Source organism: Phyllobates terribilis, unplaced genomic scaffold, assembly GCF_046119375.1.
Source record: "Phyllobates terribilis strain yellow unplaced genomic scaffold, ASM4611937v1 Scaffold_7__3_contigs__length_470593459, whole genome shotgun sequence".
Taxonomy (NCBI): domain Eukaryota; kingdom Metazoa; phylum Chordata; class Amphibia; order Anura; family Dendrobatidae; genus Phyllobates; species Phyllobates terribilis.
In genome coordinates this window covers 55,064,395-55,086,746 of record NW_027362767.1, presented here as the reverse complement: position 1 = coordinate 55,086,746, position 22,352 = coordinate 55,064,395, and the positions used below count along the sequence as shown (strand labels likewise).

Here is a 22,352-nt window from a genome sequence, read left to right as displayed (position 1 = left end):
ATCTCTTCTCATCTCTCTCTTCTCATCTCTCTTCTCTTCTCATCTCTCTTCTCTATCCTCTTTCTTCTCTCTCCTCTCTCTCTCTCCTCTTTCTCTCTCTCCTCTCTCTCTTCTCGCTCTCTTGCTCTCTCTCTCTTTTGCTCTCTCTCCTCTCTCTCTCCTCTCTCTCTCCTCTCTCTCTCCTCTCTCTCTCCTCTCTCTCTCTCCTCTCTCTCTCTCTCTCTCCTCTCTTCAGGTTGGCTCATCTCTAATTATTAGGATTCTTACAATTACACTTATTTTCTTGCAAGTTTTCAAACATTGGAAAATATTAATATTTTTAGCATAGTTTAGGAAAGCAGTCTTTCATTTTTATTAGCCTTCATGCAAACCATAGGATTTATTTTATACAGGAGGGTTTTTTTCTGTCTGAAAAGCACTGTCATTTCAGCAATATATTAGGGCGCCTTATAATTATGCTCATATGGTAAAGTTATTTGTATGCTGTATACATTGTGCACACTATAGCACACAGGGCATTATCCAACATAGGGCTGGACTTGGAGTATTTTATTTTTGTATAATATATTATTGTATCTTGATTATTTTTGGAGTATTTTTGGAATACTTTTGAATTGGCTCACTTTAAAATGCAAATACAACACGTGAAATCCACTAATAAATGGAGAGTCCTCCGAACAATATAAATGGGAGAGATTGCTTTCCGAGTCACAACAAAGCTCCCGCTGTTATCAAGGGGCGCCGTAATCATCACAAGTATGTTTTGCCATTTAGAAAAGTGCTAATGAGTCTTATAATTGATTGCACTAGTTGTCTGGCACAACAATACACGGTAAATATGCCAACTGCATTTTAGTAGCTAGGCATGGGTAATCTTCCATCGTTAACTTGAGCGCAACTAACTAGTTGTGATAAATAATTTATACTAATGGACTTATTCGTGCCAACATCTGGGATGGGGTGGGGTTCCTTTTTTTCTTAAGTATTTTTCACTTTTTTTCCACTAGACATAACCATGTTGATCAATACGTAGGTCCCGATATCGAAGAATTTGTTTTCAGCTTCAGTGGTAACATGTTCAATTTCTGAAATGCCGGAAGAACACCAGATGTAACTGAGTTCCATTTCGTTGCCCACAAGTGGGCATTATAGCAACATCTCCAACCTTCTTTTGTCTCATATGGAAACATTGAGGTTATGCGTGAGTCAGGGCATCGTGGCAATTTTCCACGACACATAGACTGCTCCATGTCTCTGTACAGCTCTACCCTTAATGAAATCTAATGTTGGTGATATGGTAGATGCCAACTGGTTATCGGTCATTTACTATTGTAGAAGTGGATACCTGTGTGCTACACCATTATCCTAAATGGCATAGAATGTCAAGGAGCAATTTGGAAGCAAAGTAGCCAATCTGAGCAAATGGCACTTGTTACGACTGTATATACATTTGGTCATCCATGAGTCATGGATCATGGGTCAAAGAAGATTAAAGGCAATCATCCAACCGTCCAAACCAGCTTTTGCCATCCTGGCACATGATTCCCTCATGCAAGTACTAAAGTTGAAGCCATGCCATATTTTTCCATGGGTTGTGGACAACCAAAATTTGTACCCTGAGCTTTAAAATTAGCATACTCAAGTTCATCACTGCCAAAGCCAAATCAAGGTCAACCAAGAATATTCTCATGTTCACTAGTCAAAGTTGTTCCAATCTAGTCAAATACCAAAGCGTTAAAGTCAACATCAAAATCAAGTTTTTTGGGGGAAAGCCAGTGGAAAAGAGAAACAAATATGGCTGCACTTCCTGTTGGCAGTTTCCCCAAGGATATTATTAAAGTTTAAGCGCTATCGAACAATGAGACTGTTTGTGTAGAGCTTAACCTTATATAGATATCATCTGAAGAATTACTTACCTATATGTCTTCCATACATGTGGTAGAAAAAGCTAAAACAATAAGCCGTATTGCTGGACCCATATGGATTTTTCTGTGCAATGTTAAAGACTGGGCTAATTAGTCGGGCTTTTTCTCCATCCTCTCGGGGGCGAGATGTCTCTATGTACATGTAGAAGCCTACAGAAAAAAAATGTATTTGGAAACTGGAGAGCTTTATGAAAACATTAAAAATATATATATTCGTAAATTATAGATAATAAAAAGAATGAGATATTCCTGGCCATATCTCAAATTTCAGTTGAAAGACAAGAGAAGTATTTTCTACAAAGATAGGGAAAACATACCTTGCTTGGATCCACCGGCATCTGTGGTGGGCCCTGTGTTTGGCGTATACCTAGTATCTCTTGTGCCGGCACTTTGTTTTGTCCAGTCAAAAATATCACTGTCATCCTGGGTGAATAAGCAGATGTTACCATCTTCAAATCCACAGTGAAACTCCCCTGTAAGAAATCCAGACATTTAATATTTAGCAGAAGTGTCTAAAAATTTGATGTATTCATACATAAACATCACTTGTTCCAATTGGTTGCAATAGTTACTTGTCTCCAAATGCTTCCCGAACCCATATGGTGATGTGTTTTTTTTCTTACATAGTCATAAGTCTGAAAGTATTGGAAAGTGATTTCTTTTTGTGATATTAATACATTACTTTATGCATCGTCCAAGGAGTCATGAATGAAGGATCATGGGCAAAAATGATTGTCCAAATCAAAAATGGCCATATCAGCTTAAATATTACAATTTCATGCCTATATGTAGGGATACCAGGACCCTACAATAGATCTTGGTTTTGAAACTATAATGGCCCTCTACTAGACAGGACCAACAGAGAATCTCCATTGTATCTTGGTTTTGACACAATAATGGGCATCTACTGGACAGGCCCACTAGAGAATCCTCCAATCGGCCTTCGTTTTGACATAATAATTGGCATCTACAGGACAGGTCCACCAAAGAATCCCCAGTAGTTCCTGGTTTTTACACAATTATGTCCATCTACTGGATGGACTCACTGGAGGATCCAACAATAGGTCTTTGGTTTTGATGCAATAATTGACTTTTAATGTACAGGTCAATTAGAGAATCATCCAATGAGTCCTGGTTTTGACAAAATAGTACCCCTCTCTCCAAGACAAGTTCACAAGATAATTATCCAATGTGTCTTGGTTTTGGTACACTAATAGACCACTACTGGACATATTCACCAGAGAATTCTCAAATAGGTATTGGTTTTAACAGAAAAATGTCCATATCCTGGACAGGCTCTAGAAGATCCTCTACTGGGTCTTGGTTTTGACACAATAATGGACCTGTCTAGTAGAAGTTCACTAGAGAATCATCTAATTGGTCCAGGTTTTGACCCAATAATTGGCTTCTACAAGAAAGGTTCACAAGCACTCAGCAGAAGACAGTCCCATTTGGAGCTAACGATAGCAAGTCACTTGCCTCTAAGATCTAATTTTCCTGGGCTGAATCACAAATGTGCTATTAGATCTTAATAATGATAAGCACTAGACATGCACATCTTCTGTAGGTCGACCATTAGAACAAACTCCTCTGGTCTGCCCAAACTACCCTCAACCTAACACTACTTATGTTTTTTTATGACTAACTAAGACCTACAAGTTTTAAAACCCTTCATTTTTGGTGCCTCACACTCCATTGTGCTTGGATCTGAAAAATGCGAGAAATGTAGAAAATGTTATCCCCATACACAAATCATTCTAATTTTCTGGGGAAAAAAAAAATTCTTACAAATCTAAAAGATATAATTTTAGAGGAACTGTTCATATTTTGGGACTTTCCGTTATTCAACATGCTGCAAAGGGTAAAAATTTGGTGCAAAATTTCCAAAAAGTCCACAACATATAGGCAATCTATTGCATGCCTTAAAATCTGTTCAGTGTTTTTTCTATTGAGCGTGATTGGACTTTGTAATGTTCCGCTCCAGTTTTACTGGACTTTCCTGGAGATTTTCCATGAAGAATGCATACCAAAAATTTGGTACACAGTAAGGGCCATAGGGACCCTATAGTAATTACTAAATGGGCCTTCCTTCTCTCTTTTAGTCATTCTTACCCCCTTTTTACACTCAGTGAAGCACTGTAGAAGCTGCATAGTATTACACTACCCATTCAGTGTAATGGTTGCCTCTTGCCTAATGGCTCCTTTCTCCATGCAGAACCCCCACGGTGTTGTTGGCGGAGGGGGACATTTTCATGGGTTGCGATTGAATGATCTGTTTGTATGAGTAACACATCACTGGCAGCAAAAAATAATCTAATAGGCATTTAGTAATGCACACATCGTAGCCGTTAATGGCGTTTCTTCTTTCTGTACACACAGGTCAGCTCATTTTCTTTTAGGTAATTATTGTTCTCCTATAGGGGGTCTACGGGAAGACGAAAACATTGTTGCCTATTCTGCGCGAGATAAACCCTTCAACGCTGGAACATGCAATTATTTCAGTCACATATAAACAATTATCAATTTATTTCTGTCTCTCGGACTGATGGAAATGGAAGTCGGCTGGTAGGTGGTAATCTTTTTTCTATACATATTTATATATTACGTGTGATCCTGACAGTGGCCTCCAGCAGGTGACATCGGAGGGGGCTTTAATGAAGGAATCCGCCGGGCCGTTCTGCATCTCAGATATTTTATTGACATGATAGATGAATCATATCATTTTCTTTACATCCGGATAACAAAAGGTCAGACTCTCAGCTGGTCTGTGACCCCATAAAACTGCAAATAATCCCGAGCTCAGCATGAACTAGGGAAAGATTAATAACGGCTTTACATGCTTAAGGACGCTCGTAGCTGATAGTAACATTCTCCTAGGTACAGATTTATGCTATAGCTTTTACAGTACTACAGCTCCTATAGAAATCCTCTTAACCCCTTGGAGATGCAGTCATTTTTCATTTTGCGCTTTCGTTTTTCTTTTCCTCCTCGCCATTACTTTTTAAAATTTTTTTTATCCACATTGCTGTATGAGGTCTTATTTTTTGCAAGACGAGTTGTAGTTTTGAACGACACCATCCACGTTACCATTTATCGTACTGAAAAGTGGGGGAGAAAAAATTCACAGTGCGGTGAAATAGTAAAAAAATAGCAATTCTGTCATTGTTTTTTTTTGTGTTATGTTTTTATGGCGCTCATTATAGGGTTAAATTGAGCTGGTAACATGACTCTTCAGGTTAGTGCGATTTACGGCAATACCAAATTTGTACAGCTTTTTTTATATTTTAGTGGCTTAATAAAATTCTGGACTTTGTAAAAATAAATTTTCCTTGCATTACCATTTTTCAGGACCCCCTAACGTTTTTTTCTCTGTGGTTGGCGATGTATGACAGCTTCTTTTTTGCATGCTGAACTGTTTTTATGGTGCAATTCGTAGTTTTTACTCTATGATATTTTGATCTTTTTGGGGTTTTTTTTTGCATTTGTTGTGGGAGATGTGGCTACTGAAAAAACGGTAATTTTGGCGTTTTGCAGCAGTTACTTTCAGTGCTTTCTGAATAGCACAGCTGGCAACCGCATTGTACAGAGGAAGTTCAAAGTCTGAGCCCACTCCTCAGTGCGCAGTCAGACAGCCGTATAAATCGGAGCTCTTTCCATCTCACAGCAGCAAGTGCCAGCCTGAAAACCATCTCCAAAGTCCATTGTTTTCTTATCATAGAATACTTTACTGTTGCTTTCATTCCTTCTTGTCTTTATTACTGCAATTCACTAGTACTAATCATCCTTCTTCACACTAAGCTCTACAGTCTATCTTGAATGCTGCAGCCAGGATCATATTTCTGTCCAGCTGCTACACTGATGCCTCCACCCTGTGGCAGTCATTGCACTGGTTGTCCATCTGCTGCAGAAAACAATATAAACTTATCACAATTACAAGCAAAGCTCTCCACAGTGCTACACCGCCCAACATTTCCTCTGTCATCTCTGCCTACCACCCTACCCGTCCTCTCCACAGTGCTGCACCACTGTACATCTCCTCACTCATCTGTCTTCCACCCTACCCATCCTCTCCACAGTGCTGCACCGCCCTACATTTCCTCCTCATCTGTCTACCACCATACCCGTCCTTTCCACAGTGCTGCACCGCTCTACATCTCCTCCTCATCTGTCTACCACCCGACCCGTCTTCTCCTCAGTGCTGCACTGCCCTACATCTCCTCTGTCATCTCTGCCTACCACCCTACCCGTCCTCTCCACAGTGCTGCACCACTGTACATCTCCTCACTCATCTGTCTTCCACCCTACCCATCCTCTCCACAGTGCTGCACCGCCCTACATTTCCTCCTCATCTGTCTACCACACTACCCGTCCTCTCCAAAGTGCTGCACCGCTCTACATGTCCTCATCTGTCTACCACCCTACAGTGCTGCACGGCCCTACATCTCCTCCTCATCTGCACTGACCTACATCTCCTCATCTGTCTACCATTCCACAGTCCTGCACCGCCCTACATCTCTTCCCCATCTCTGCTTACCACCCTACCCGTCCTCTCCACAGTGCTAGACCGTCCTACATCTCCTCCTCATCTCCGTCTACCACTCTACACATCTTCTCCATAGTGCTGCACCACCCTACATCTTCTCCTTATCTCTGACCAACATCCTCCATAATCTGAAAGTCCCACTCCTGTCTCCAAAATGTTTCTCGCGCTGCACCAGCACTCTAGAATGTGCTACCCCAAATAATCAGCTTAATTTCCAGTGTTCACAGATTTAAACATGCCTTAAAAACAAACTTTTTTGGCAGGTCTATCACGTTACTTCTCTAATATAATTTTTCTCAGTTCTTTCTTCCTACAGTTTCCGTCAGAATTTTGTCCCTTCGACCATTTGTTTCTCTCACCCTCCATGCACTCAGTAGCACTTTGTATTTGGAAATTTACAAATACTGGTTGGTGATTGAATCATGCAGCTACTGATAAATACCCTCCTTTATTATAAAGATGGTTGGACCATACACTGCGAGCACTTTTTACTTTTTGCAACAACCCTATTTCCTCGTAGAGTGTAAGCTCTTGGGATAATGGTCTGTTTGAATTATTGAAATTTGTTTTAGCCCATTTACGGGAACAAAACTTTGTAAGCTCTAGGATATTCTTTTCTGCACCACATACAGTATAGTATGCAAGGAATAGTCGGTAACAGTAATATTACAGAAATGGTGGGAGGATATTGAGAAAATGTTCTAATGTATGACAAGAACACAACTTCTGATAGGATTATAATAAATTAGCATGCAATTATTGTAATATTATTGCTAAAAAAAAAGATTTTAGGTGATGTGGTCATGCTATGAAATAAATCCTCTGTGATCCTGGCACCGAGGTATAAAAAAAGCCTAAAAGCATTGCCGAAAAAAAAAATACTTTCAAAAATTCTGTGAGAGTTAAAGGCTGAGAAGTTCACGAAAGAGAACACAAGTAATAAAAGAAAGGCAAAGTTTATATGGAAGGAGGTGAAGTGATCATTTTTTATTTTCCTTAAAATGAGGATATTCATAAAGTAGCGACAAGGGTCAACCGGTGAACTTTTGTTCTCGCACTAAAAGCCCCGGACAATAAATGCCGATTATATAATTTGTAGGCCGACATCCACAAATTCTCAAATAGAACTTCACATCTAAGGAGTAAGGACTGCTTTTATATATCCTAGAATATTCTGTCACTGGCGCTATTTAATCCGTAAAGGTGATCACCAAAGTATATTCTTAATTAAAGAAATTACTGACACACAGCCTTTTTTCAAAATTTGTTCTATTTTCAGATTGTAAATTTTTTTTCTTCTATTTTCTGTTCATAATTCAGGCTCACTGACTTCTATAGGGAAATGCAAAAGCAGGAGGAGGAGGTGAGTTGTGACATCGCCTATTGTTTATCCTGTGATATCTATTGTATACAGAGGTGTTATCAGTCATTGTACAGGAGGAGGAGGTGAGCTGTGACATCACCTATTATGAATCCTATGTTATCTATTGTATATAAAGGTGTTAACCGTCATTGTAAAGGAGGAGGGGGAGGTGAGCTGTGACATCACCTATTGTGAATGGTGGATCCTGTGTTATCTACTGTATATAGAGGTTTTATCAGTCATTGTACTGGAGGAGGAGGAGGTGAGCTGTGACATCACCTATTGTGAATGATGAATTCTGTGTTATCTATTTAGAATATGGCTATTTAAGCTAATTTTTTTGGCCACTTTTTTTAAAAGGTAAAACACAAAAATAAACTATATGAATTTGATATTATCATAACCGTACCGACCCATAGAACAAAGTTAACAGGTTATTTTTTGGTAGCACAAAACAACGTCTGAAAATAAAACCCAAAAACAGAATAGCTGTTCTTTTATTCCAATTCCACCCAGCTTGGATCACTTCATACTGTCATGTTGACCTAACAACACAAAAAAATGTCTCTTTGAAGTCAAAGAGGTAAAAACGAAAGCAAAAAAATGAAAAATGTCTGTGACTTAAAAGGGTTGAAAAACAGAAAATTGGTAAATTTCCACTGCACAATCCCTCCATTATAGGCTGAAGCTCACAATGGTGCAACATTTTTACTTCTTTATCTAGATACTTACGTAAATGTGGATTAATTGGAGCTGAAACAAAATGGGAAAAATACACATTACAATACATCCAAAATATTCAGAGGTAATATTACGTTATCATGCATTGCACATAGAATTTCACAACTTTAATATTTTGAAAAAAAAATCTCATATGCAACTAGCCTCTCTAGAGAGGAAGAGGACAAGAACTCTAGCACCACCTATTGGAAGCAGCGATTATAAAAGTCACTATCGACCCTTTAACGAGCCTGCAACATGACTTGGGATAAAAGCCAAACCAGAATCTCAGAGTCATGTGACAAGTCTTGTTAAAGGGTCGATACTGACTTTAAGGATTGCTACTTCCAATAGATGGCACTTAATTTCTAGTCCTCTTCTTGTCTGAATAGGCAATTTGCATATTTAGTTTCCCAAAGATGCATTGAAAGGCTTAAAAGTCTCCTCACATTGGCATGTCAGGCTTGGCATGTCACTCTCCACAAGGAGAAATATTACCCCTTGAAAAAAATCTTCAAATATGAGAAATTTGGTTAAAAACTATATACAGTACTCGGTTAGACTTGTTACAATCCTTCTTTTCAAGATGACCTGTCATCATGTTTCTCTACCACAGACCAATGCCATCTATGAATGGGTGCTGTAATGATGATTCCATCCATAGATTTACATTAGAAATCTGGGTTTATGTTTCAGAGAAATGTATTGTTGAATAGTTTTACAAATGAGCAGCAAGTGCAGTGGGCAGGCGCTGCACTTACAGCTCTGCTGCCTCTTCCCTCTCCTCCCCATCCGCTGCCTGTCTCCTGTCAGTGATTGACAGGTTGCAATTCTTTCTGGGACAAACTTCCCCTGCTGGAAGCCTAGTGCAAGCACCATTATTCCCAGTGATGGTGCATGCACAGAAAGCTCCTGGCAAGAAAGACTCCATGTGCGGTGGGATCTGGATAATTTGCAGACCGTGCCAGACATTGACTGTTTTCTTCACTAGGAAGACTGGAGCGGAAGCGAGCAAACAGTCTTATTTATTCCTGCTGCTTGCTCCATCAGTCGTCCTCAAAATGATCAGCATCTTACACGGTGTGCAAACTATCCAGATCCCACCAGTCACTGACATTCTTCATCAGAAGCTTTCTGTGCATGCACCATCACAGGGAATGATGGTGCTTGAACTAGATTGTGGGCTGGGGAGGCAGGTCACTGAAAGAAATGTAGCCTGTCAATCACTGGCAGAAGGCAGACGGCGGGCAGGAAGGATAGGGAAGAGGCAGCAGAGCTGTAAGTGCAGCGCCGGCCCACTGCACTTGCTGCTCAGTAGCAAAACTATTCAACAGCATAATTCTTTGTAAGACAACCACAGATTTCTAAAGTAAAGCTATGGGTGGAATCAGCATTACAGCGCCCATACATAGATGGCTTTGGTTTGGGGTACAAAAACCTAATGACGGGTTAACTTTAAAGGTTTATTCTCATGTTTGCAAGATATCACCTTTACTTTATGATCGCTGTAAACTAGACCACTATGACCCCCCCACCACTAATCCTATAAAGGGGCTTGTAAATGTCTTGTCATAATGGAGCAACTGCAGCCGTTAGATTTGAGAAAAATGTTTGTGTTCCCCTGGTAATCCATGGTAGCCGGACATGGGTAACCTTCACTTTTACAGCCGGCATTCTGTTTCTTTCTGGGATCTTTGACCTGGCATCCTGGGTGCCTTTTGGACTTACAAAGTCCCGTAAAATTTGTTGACCACTGCCCTGGACATGCTGCTGTGGAAGACTGGGCTAGATGCCGAAATGGGACAGTGACTCTAGTCACGGTAGCTCCATTCATTGTTTATGGCACTGCTGGAGTTAGCCAAGTACATTGCTTGGATATTTCTGGCAGTCTCATACACTATGAATAGAGCAGTGTTGGCAAATGCACCATTTTAACAGTGTATTTACAAGCCCCTTATCAGAATTGGTTCTCCATTCTTGAGATCAATAGGGGCAACAATTGCTACTATGGAAATAATCCTTAAACTTTCAGCACCACAAAGTCCATTGGAGGTTAGGTGATGGTTTGGTGAAAGGTCCATATTAGCATTTACATCCCATCTATCTGCTCCTCTGCTTTTTGCTAACCTACAAACAATAGTAAAAGGGGCCGATGTAAGATATCAACAGTACCCAATTAAGCCAAATGTCATCGATATGGACAGACACTTACCGCTGTACTTGATAATTCGAATGGCTGAGTCCCCCTCTCCAAATCTGTTGATAGGGGTGAGTCGGATTTCATAGGGTTCTGGCTTGACAAGTTTAGTCAAATTATTAGTAATTAACTCTCCTTTTTTAATGGGTCCATCAACTGAAATCTCCGTTTCCCACCAGCGCTGTTGACCTGACTGTTATAAACGAAAAGGAGAAATTCTCGAATAACACTTCATATTACGACATCACCATTACATTTCTATAAAAGTATGCAGTTCTGATAATCCTCTAGTCTACAGCATGCAGAGGAGTGAAAACTGAATTCATTTTTAATTTGAGGTGGCCACTAGTGTTGGTCGAGACACTGAAATGCTCGAGTGCTCGGTATTCGAATCAAGCACGTCAAACGGAATAATGGAAGTGAACGTGAAACTTAAGCATTTTTCAGGAGGACGGAAAATTTCTCTCTCTCTCTCTTCCAGGGATTCAAGCACCACACAATACTTGGCACTGCTCTCTCCTCGATCAAGCACCCCACAGTGTCGAGCATGCTAGCCCATAACTAGTGGCCACCATCAAAAACTCTTGTACCAAAATCCAATATATCCAGTATTATTTATTGTAAGAATTAGCAAAAAGAATTAGCAAAAGTTAGCAAAAAGAGCATCACACCCTCTCTGGAGTCTTGAGGCCGTGTGCCCTGTTGGAGTTCTTCTAAAGCTAAGTTTTTGTTCCCCTGTGTTGTCTTCCCCTTTTGTCTTTAGAGTGCTAGCAGAGGTTGACTAGTGCTCATCTCCTTGCACCCCCAGCTATAGCCTTACACTAGGGATAGTAGGGCGAGGCATGTGATCGGTGACAGCTACGGAGGCTGTATAGGGACGTTAGGGAGAGACAGGGTGTCACTAGTCCAAATTAGGAGGTCACCTCTTCCCCCTTTCCCTAGTATCTGGGCTCCCTTTCACCTCTGTGTTGCACTCACACCTGGCATGACTCTGTGTTGAACTCACACTTGGCGTGACACCAACGCAGAACTGGGGAAGCTTTGGAAAGGAAGCTGTGGGAATTGGTCAAGAAGAGTACTACTATTTTCATGTTTTCCCAGTTTGCATCTTTTTTTACTGCTGGACAACCCCTTTAAGCCTCCATTAAAAATTACAATGCAACAAGCAGGAGACATCTTAAAGAACCAAGTTTTCCATTACTTTCTTAATGACCGTTGCAAAAAGTCAGCAGCAAGTTCACACCTCTAGGCATAGATTGGCACCTTCGAATCTAGGGCACGCTTTAAAGGGGTTCTCTAATGTTTTAAAAAAATATGTCTGCTTTCTTCTAAAATAGAACTAAACCAAGTCCACATGTGGCATGCGATATTACAGCTCAAATCCATTCCCTCCAATAGGGCTGAGCTTCAATATCGGTGCAGGGGGGGGGTCAATGTTTCGGGAAAAAAACTGTTTTTTTTCATCCTGTACAATAATTTTTCTACAGTTTTACAAGATTGACTTGCTCTTACAAATGACATCAGTGTCCTCAATTTGCACACTGTTCACTTTTCCCTTGTGGAGTTGTGGCTTGGGGCTGCGGAGATCTGGATACACTTTCAGCTGCAGGACCTGTAGGACCTGCGATGATGTCATCACCCACGTGATCCCACCCGGAACCACGTGATTGGAAACTCCATCTGCTAACCCAGAGGAGACGCTGAAGGCATCGTGGCAGTGCTATCAGCACCAGCAGCTGTTTAACCTGGGTTGTGCGGTCTGCACAACCCACCCAGGTGAGCAGACCACTGTATCTGCACGCATATTCTATTTCCATACAGGTTCACACAAGCACTGTGCTTTTCCACCCCACCCCCTTTTTTGTCTTCCATCAGTGTCCTACTGACAGCATCTAATACCCACTGCAGTCTTGACCTTTCTTTTCCCTTTTGTGTCTTACTCCTCCTAAGTATTCCCAATCTCAGCAGTTTAGATGCTGCTACCAATTGTGATGGTGGCATTTAAAGGGAATCAGTCAGTAGGTTTTTGCTGTGTAATCTGAAGACAGAAAGAAATAGAGTCTGAAACACAGATTTCAGCCATGTGTCACTTATTAAGTTGTATAGTTGTTTACTTACAATGAAGGTTTTATCACCAGGAGACTATCACTGCCCTGACTAGCTGCCCTGTGCCAAGTCGTCTGACCACGCCCCACCCCTGTGATAAGCAGCTTACTGTCTATAGATAATGTACATACAGAGCCTGATGTGGATGGGGTTAGCTTTCATGTTACATCCAAGAACTCTGATTGTGTCACAACTGCAGCACCCAGTAAACTAACTGATACATCGTTGGAATCAGGGTAACTTTTCCTACATTATGCTGCTCTCCGATAAGGTAGCAAAAACCTGGTGACAGATTCCCTTTAAGAAGTTGGAAATATTGGGCAGATGGTGTTGTCATTGCAGCCAGGGATCTACTGAAGGCCCCCCCGTGTCGGTCATGGCTTTTGTACCAATAAAGCCCAGCCTACAGCTAGGCTTTTTATGAGATTGGTGATTTCACAATGCACCACGATGTTACAGTATTGCAGTTTGTAATACAAGCAATCCAAGGGGAAGTAATAAAACATGGAAAAAATAAACAATGAAAAATCTTAAAAAGATTAGTGTATCGTATATATACAAAAGTACAAGCCACCCTCGTTTCTCAAAACATAAATAAAAAATAAAAAAACACCACATCTGACATTGCAAATTACTGCGTATCTATTCAAAAAAATCTAATAATAATTATCCCAAACAGCAAAAATTACAAAAAATAATAATTTAATGGACTCAAAAAGGTACAAAATAAAAACTATAAATCTTACTGATGAAAATATTAAAAAAGGTTATAGTTTTGGGAAGGCAAGGAGGGAAAAGCAAAATTGAAGATAGTTCTCAAAGGTGTTTGTTGCCCAAGGATCATCATTGTCTTTGAGTCGGCGCTGACCGAAATAATATAGAAATATGCAACTACTCATGTGCAAGATCTAGAAAATTATGGGATAGATAGATATTGGATAGATATTGGATAGATATTGGATAGATATTGGATAGATATTAGATAGATAGATATTAGAAAGATCTGGGATAGATGGATAGATTGATAATAGATCGATGATACATAATAGATAGATAGATAGATAGATAGATAGATAGATAGATAGATAGATAGATAGATAGATATTTCAAAAGAAAAGCAGACAGCACTCCATTAGTACTAGCAAAAGTGAGGACTTTATTAGCCCATCAAAAAGTGGCAGCGTTTCGGCTGAACACAACCTTTTTCTAGCTGGCTACCTGCTTTTCTTTTCAAATATATGACTATTAGACAACGGAATCATTGTCTGGGAAGCCTTGCACCCACTAGTGGATTTCTGGTACTGTTCCATTCTCTTTTGAAATAGATAGATATATAGTGGATGGATAGATATTGGATGGATAGATAGATACTGTAGATAGATAGATATTGGATGGATACATAGATACTGTAGATAGATAGGGAAGGGAGAGAGACAACCTGACCACTGAAGGAAACGTCTATATATTTGGAGCAGAAACAGACTGTGACAACCCATTGCACACCGAGAGGAACAACTATGACGGCACAGTCAATAAAAGTGGCAGAACACTGCTGAACCTATGCCGAAGCCTCGGACTTCGTATCCTTAATGGCCGCACCAAGGGAGACTCATTGGGAAAACACACCCTAAACTCCCACGTGGGCAGCAACATGATAGACTATGCCATCACAACTATGGACCTTACAAGCAATGGCGCCTTTATAGTCACCCCACAAACACATCTGTCAGACCACAACCAACTGCTCCTATACATCAAATCCACAAACAAATCACCCTCACAAACTCCGCAGCAGACTGGCCTCTTTAGCTTGCCTCCAGCCTTCAAATGGTCCAAGATGTCGGCCCCAAAATATATAAATGCCACCAACATTCCAGAGATCAAGGATAAACTCCAATGCTTTCATTATAATGTGTATGAACTTAACCCAGAAGGAGTACACCTAGCAGTAAGTGACCTTAATGACATACTCTATGCCATGGCAGAAATGTCCGACCTGAAAAGATGCAGCAACAAAAGGTCGAGTAAGCAAAATCCCAACAGTTGGTTTGACAAGGAATGTAAAGTTATAAGGAAGGCCCTAAGAATGGCCTCAAATAAAAAACAAAGAACCCCAAACAACCCAACTCTGAGAGAAGCCTACCTCACCATACAACAAAATTACAAATCCATCCTGAAAAAGAAAAAGCAAAACTACATTACCACCAAACTCCTCCAACTTCAAGATGCCCTTGAAGACCAGAGCTTTTGGGAACTAAAACAGGACTATTCCTGGGGAGCGGAATAGGAGGCAAAACATATGATGTAATCCAAAGTTCCTACCCTGAGAACAGCTGCAGCGTGAGGGTAGTAAATGGAAGGAGGATGGCCTATTTCCAACAGAGCCGAGGAGTGCGACAGGGCTGCAGCCTCAGTCCAACGCTCTTCAACATTTACATCAACGAACTGGTGGTGGATCTGCAGTCCTCCTCAGCACCAGTACTCACCCTCCATAACACAGAGGTGAAATTTCTGCTGTATGCTGATGACCTTGTGCTGTCATCACCAACTAAGAAATGCCTCCAGGGTAATATGAAAATACTATAGAGACCTTCAGCACCACATGGGCACTGCTAATCAACTGAAAGAAAACTAATATCATGGTGTTCCAAAAAAAAAGCAGAAACCAGCAGGCCATCCCCCTTTAATAATAGACAGCTGTCTACTTACGGAAACCAAAAAGTACACCTACCTGGGCCTAGAACTCAGCCAATCAGGGAGCTTTAAGCAAGCCATACAGTTGCTGAAAGACAAGGCATGCAAAGCCTTCTATGCCATCAGAAGACATCTGTATCATCTCAAGGCACCTGTAATAGTCTGATTAAAAATCTTTGATACCATCATTGCCCCAATCCTTCTGTACGGCAGTGAAGTCTGGGGTCCAGTCTTGTACCCAAACTGGTCAAAGTGGGACGCTGGACCAACAGAAATATTCCACTTACAGTTCTGCAAACACCTCCTCCAAGTTCATCGGAGTACATGAAACAGCGCCTGCCAAGCTGAGCTGGACAGATTTCCGCTACAACTTGGGATCTAGAAGAAGGCGCTATCATTCAAGGCTCATCTACAAAGTAGTAGTCCTAGTTCCTACCATCACAAAGCATTGCTAAACCAGGAAGCCCTAGGAGAAAGAAGCCCTCCAACACAAATCACCCCAAACCAGCCTGACCAAGCCACCAACCGGCATAGCGTGACAAAAGGAGATATCCGGAAGATGGCACACAAAGGCAATGAGGAATATCTCAGGGTCTGGAGGAACGACATTACCAAATCACAGAAACTGACGATATACCAGAACCTACAGAGGGAAAACAAACTGGCCCCATATCTAGAGAAACTTGCAAACCCCAAAGAGCGACAGATTCTGAGCCGGTACAGACTGAGTGCCCACAGCCTACTCATCGAATCCGGGCGGCACCGACAGAACTACATGCCCCGAGAGCGCAGACTCTGCCAGCAGTGTCCCCAGGAGGCCATGGAGGATGAGGCCCAGTTCTTGCTGAGGTGCCCCAAATACTCCACAGTGAGGGACACTCACTTCATGAGACTGTCCGATCTCCTCCCAGACTTCACCTCCATGGAGGAGGAAGAGAAACTGCCTATACTACTGGGGGAAGAGGAAAGTGCAGCGGCCATAGCAGCACAATATGTCAGTGCCTGCCACAGACTAAGAGGAGCCTGATATGTCATGGACTCAGATACCCCATCCTGGACGTGTCCCTATCCCCATCCCCCCATTATTTTATCACTTGCTTTGGCAATGCTAACATGTACATAGTCCTGCAAATAAAGCCCATTTGTTTTGATTCGATAGACAGATGATAAATAGATGATAGATATGCGATAGATAAATAGACAGATGATATTAGATGGGAACTGAGGTGACTATTAATGACGTAAAACAATGAGAAAACATAGTAAATAATGTATTAAAAGCTTCCTTTAATAATTACATCATTTTAATTGTCAAAGTTTTGATCAAACGAAATACAAAGTTACTTTCAGAACAGATGAAGTTTGCTAACGAAAAGAACAAAGAAACTTTCCAGAGCAATGGCTCCATCTATAAAAGATTCAGTTCTGGCATTGGCATCTATAAAAACGCTGATAAAACACAGAACATTGTATTATGAGGAACACGTCTGATCTGCAGGGACGGCTCCAGGTTTACGTGGGCCCGTGGGCATAAGAGTCACACTGGGCTAATAAATATATATATATAATTAAACAGAAGAAATACTACTTCTAAGCTTTTTTTATATCGAGCTATTGAGATTATTAGGCTGATGAAATCCTTTTAATAGAGAACAGATAAAAACACAACTATACCCGATAGGCTCACTATTAGTGTTTCTGCCTACCATACATCAAGTTTTGATTTTTGAAACCTGTCAGAAACCTAAGTAAAGAAGTGGCAAAGAAAAAAAATGTAAGCACCTATATGTGAACTAGTACTATAGTTTCCCCTTCATACTGTATAAATGCATTTTATGATGCCGCCAGCCCTGATCGTTGCACAGAATCATACAAGGTAAGTACAAAATAAATAAAACTTCATTGACTTTTCCCATAGTTTCTTTTATTCACAGGATTTCTTGAAAGATTTTACTCTCACTTACTTTACTTGTGCCATAAGGCACCATGTGGTTGTGCATATTGATGAAAAAAGACCAGATCCCTAATGTAAGCAGATTTCGGATCAAATCCTCAATTTATACTCACTTTAGACCCCCCCATATATACAGACCTTAAACCCTTCATCTATACATATGACTCGCCCCCTGGACCGAGGGGCTCCCGGAACCGGGCTTCTGGGGGTTGTAGTATCCGTGGCGGTGACCGGGTCCCGTGGCTCAGGGTGGTCAGACCAATGGCGGTATTTTGTGGGGGTTTTAGGTTAATTGTCCGACTACGCCACCCGTGGATTGCGGTCAGTGCGGACCGCCGCTGCAAGGCAGACCGCTGGGGCTGATGGTGTATGCTGCTGAGGTAGTGTGACTCCCCACGGGAAGAGTGCAGCCCCAGGGCAGAGAATGTGGATGATAGGAGTGATGGTGCCCGGGCGTCCCAGCACTAGTAGTGCTGGTGCGGCGATGAAGCACAGAGACGTGGGGTTGCAGTTCAAGTTCTTTACTCACAGTTCTTTATGTCCCAAGTCATTCCGCGGGCAATGACTGCCCAAGCCGTGCTGCGTCCACCAGGCAGGGGGCTCGGTCAACCCCCAGGCAATTCCAGAGTGTGTCACAGGACTCCCTTCTACTCCATTCTCTGGCCGTGCCCCACCAGTGACACTACGTCTGTCCAGCTCCCGCGGGCCTTCTCTTGGGAGGGCTTCGTGCTCACCTCCCTGACCCTATGTGGTATGCCTTTCTAGTAGGTGTAGTGAGGGGTCGCACCAAGATATGATCGTGACCGCCGGTCCTTGGCTGAGGATTAGTCGCCTCCACCAACTTGGGATCCGGTACCCTGATCTGCCAACCCGTCACCCGCAATCTCCTGGGTCCTTAGGGTTCCTTCTGCTTCCGTGTCTCTGGGCCTCTATTGGTGTTCTGTTCCTTTCTTCCTTTCCTTTCTGTTCCTGTCTTTTCTTCTGGCTCTGGCCTCACAGGCTAGGCCTGCCTCAGGAGCAGAGCTCCACAGAGGCCCTGCTCTGTCACTTCCTCTCTCAGACTAAACTGACTACTCATCTAAGATGGTGCCCACCTCTTATACCTCCCTCTCTGTGTATGAGCCCTGGTGACTTGCAACCAATGGGCTCCTACCTATGCCCAGAAACCCAACCCTTATCTGCTCCTACATCACTGGGTTTTCCTCCCCCCTCCCCACTCCAGCCAGGAACAGATGCTGTCGTGCCTGCACTTCTGTCTAGTGGGAGCACCGTTGAGCTGTCCCTCGGAAATGGGGTGTGTGTGATGCATGCAGCTTACGGAGTCTTGGTCCACACTCTATCCTTACCCGGGAATGGAATATCACATCTCTGGCAGAGGTGCAATACCCCTGTGACGGCCGAACCCTCGGGGCGCTACATTCCCCCCTGGTAAACCACAGCACGTACTCGGGCTGGAAATGAGTAAAGACAATTCAAAAACATGCAATACTTTTTCAAAACTATTCACATAGAAAATGGATGACATTATTTAATTCCCTTTATGGGAAACACTTTCCTCTTTTTCAACATTTTTCTTTCACTAGATATGGTCATTACTACCGGTACTCTTTTGTCATATAAAACACCTTACCAAACATTTGCATTTTTACTTTAGCAGCATATAAAACCTTTTCATTATGAAACATTTTTAGGTAAACATATTCTTGGGTACTGGCCGCGGTGCAACTTGCGACCAGGTGTTCTTTCTTCTTAGGGGAATGGCTGCTCTCAGTCCCCAGCCAGATCAGGGAAAAGGGATGGCTGTTCTCAGTCCCCAGCCAGATAAGGGATATAGGGGGTAACTTCTACACAGTTCTATATCAGTCCCAACGGGGACCACACTTTCTCTGGAAACAGTCCCTTTAACAGTTCTCATACCCTGACGGGTAACTATGTACAGTTACACTTTACCATTCACTGGTAATGGTGTCCTCCTGATGCTCCTTGCTCCTCCTGGTGGTAGTCTTCAGACCCGTCTGGGTCCTCTTGGTACTCGGGGTCTGAGTGGTACTGCTCCTCCTCTCCTACCACTCTATGGACGTGGAGGGCGTACCCGCCCCTTGTGCTGCGGTGCAGTAGGCCTTGCGGCGGGGTCTGAAGAAGGCCGCTGTTGATGACGCCCGGGGTCAGAGGGTGCGACTTTGGGCCTGGGCGCGGGCTGGTGGCGGCAGTGCCCAGGGCTGGAGGGCTCAGCTGCAGGGCTTGTTGCGGGGTCTGGAGCAGGTCGGTGTCTGCAGCGCCCGGGATCGGCGGCTCCATCAGGGGGCCCGGGAGCAGGTTGACGCTGGTAGCGTCCGGGACAGGGAGACTCCTCTTACCTGCTCCCGCGACCGCTCCTGCATCACGCGTCTTCTCCTGGCGCTGGTCGGGGCCCGCGAGGGCTGGGGCACTGCCGATGCTGGGCAGCTTAGTCTGCTGCCGGTCCGCCATCTTGCTCTCCGTTCCTGATGTCTTCCTCCCCCCCGGTTAACCGTGGCCTACCTTCCGGCGATCCTCTTCTGTAGGCCGCGGCTCCGCTCGTGATGGTCTGCGTTGAGGACCTGTCGTCGCGCTCTGCTGACGTCAGCGTCGCTCTCTCTCCCTTCCAGGACTTTGCGCAGCGTCGGTGCGTAGGGCGGGGCTTCAAGTCTCGTGCGCCCTGGACGTCCACGCCCCTCTTCTTCCCGCGCGGCGCCCTGAAGATGGCGTCCGATGGCGCGAAAAAGGCCGAAGATGGCGGGAAAACGACTGAAGATGGCGGGAATCGACTGAAGATGGCGTCCGATGGCGGGAAAACGGCTGAAGATGGCGGGAGACGACTCCGGATGGCGGTAAACTTCTCTCAGGTAAGTGCAAAGTCTCCTTCAGGCCCGCAATATCCGTTAGTGGCGGGCTGGTAACGATCCTGCCGACTACGCCAAAGCTGACTCGCCCCCTGGGCCGAGGGGCACCCGGAACCGGGCTTCTGGGGGTTGTAGTATCCGTGGCGGTGACCCAGTCCCGTGGCTCAGGGTGGTCAGGCCAATGGCAGTATTTTGTGGGGGTTTTAGGTTAATTGTCCGACTACGCCACCCGTGGATTGCGGTCAGTGCGGACCGCCGCTGCAAGGCAGACCACTGGGGCTGATGGTGTATGCAGCTGAGGTAGTGTGACTCCCCACGGGAAGAGTGCAGCCCCAGGGCAGAGAATGTGGATGATAGGAGTGATGGTGCGTGGGCGTCCCAGCACTAGTAGTGCTGGTGCGGCGATGAAGCACAGAGACGTGGGGTTGCAGTTCAAGTTCTTTACTCACAGTTCTTTATGTCCCAAGTCATTCCGCGGGCAATGACTGCCCAAGCCGTGCTGCATCCACCAGGCAGGGGGCTCGGTCAACCCCCAGGTAATTCCAGAGTGTGTTACAGGACTCCCTTCTACTCCTTTCTCTGGCCGTGCCCCACCAGTGACACTACGTCTGTCCAGCTCCCGCGGGCCTTCTCTTGGGAGGGCTTCGTGCTCACCTCCCTGACCCTATGTGGTATGCCTTTCTAGTAGGTGTAGTGAGGGGTCGCACCAAGATATGATCGCGACCGCCGGTCCTTGGCTGAGGATTAGTCGCCTCCACCAACTTGGGATCCGGTACCCTGTTCTGCCAACCCGTCACCTGCAATCTCCTGGGCCTTTGGGGTTCCTTCTGCCTTTGTGTCTCTGGGCCTCTCTTGGTGTTCTGTTCCTTTCTTCCTTTCCTTTCTGTTCCTGTCTTTTCTGCTGGCTCTGGCCTCACAGGCTAGGCCCGCCTCAGGAGCAGAGCTCCACAGAGGCCCTGCTCTGTCACTTCCTCTCTCAGACTGAACTGACTACTCATCTAAGATGGTGCCCACCTCTTATACCTCCCTCTCTGTGTATGAGCCCAGGTGACTTGCAACCAATGGGCTCCTACCTATGTCCAGAAACCCAACCCCTATCTGCTCCTACATCACTGGGTTTTCCTCCCCCCTCCCCACTCCAGCCAGGGACAGATGCTGTCGTGCCTGCACTTCTGTCTAGTGGGAGCACCGTTGAGCTGTCCCTCGGAAATGGGGTGTGTGTAATGCATGCAGCTTACTGAGTCTTGGTCCACACTCTATCCTTACCCGGGAGTGGAATATCACACCTCTGGCAGAGGTGCAATACCCCTGTAGCGGCCGAACCCTCGGGGCGCTACACATACCCCTCACAATACCCCCCATCTATACCTATCCCAGACAACGACTATCTACAGACCCCAGAATACTCATATAGATACTCACTTTTTCCCATTCCTGCACTTCCTTTCACTCCTGGACACATCAGACCAAGCCATGTCTCCATACATAAAATGGCAAGGCCCTTTGGGTTTCTTTACATGTGCCCTATCCTCGGTTTTGTACCTTGTGTATGTTCAATGGACACCTGTTGTTCAGGTGAGGGAAAGGCTTTACTGATAGGTGGGTACTTGTTAAAGGGGTTGTCCCCTACTTTAAAAGTTAAACATAACGGTCCCCATGTAATATAGGGAATATAAGAAAAATCTATACTCACCTCCCAAGCTGGCAACGCACCTTCTGACTTGGTACTGTGTCCCCTGCTGATGGTTTGGCACTGATATACGGCAGGTTGGTGGATGGGGGGGTGATGTCGCCATCTGGCAGGCAATTTTTTTTTGATTTCTTTCACTTCTCTGAGACCATTAAGCTTAACATGTAGAGTAAGGGACAATCCATTTAAGGGTTTAAAAAGGGCGATATATTACATTTTTATGTATTTTTTCAGCCTTATACTGGACAGAAAGATAAGCAGATGAGAAGCAACGTAAAGCAAAGATGTATGAAAATGTT

General features: G+C 43.8%; 1 protein-coding gene across 2 annotated transcripts in view; it reads right to left on the bottom strand.

Annotated features, from left to right (window-relative positions):
- Positions 1-22,352, bottom strand: part of MDGA2 (MAM domain containing glycosylphosphatidylinositol anchor 2) — an 819,067-nt gene that overhangs the window by 33,154 nt on the left and 763,561 nt on the right. For both annotated transcript variants that reach the window (XM_073638570.1, XM_073638571.1), the window contains exons 11-14: positions 10,764-10,941; positions 8,564-8,584; positions 2,243-2,398; positions 1,917-2,075 (exon numbers count right to left, since the gene is read on the bottom strand). In XM_073638570.1, the coding sequence (XP_073494671.1) occupies positions 1,917-2,075; positions 2,243-2,398; positions 8,564-8,584; positions 10,764-10,941 (514 nt within the window). The remainder of the gene's footprint in view (positions 1-1,916; positions 2,076-2,242; positions 2,399-8,563; positions 8,585-10,763; positions 10,942-22,352) is intronic.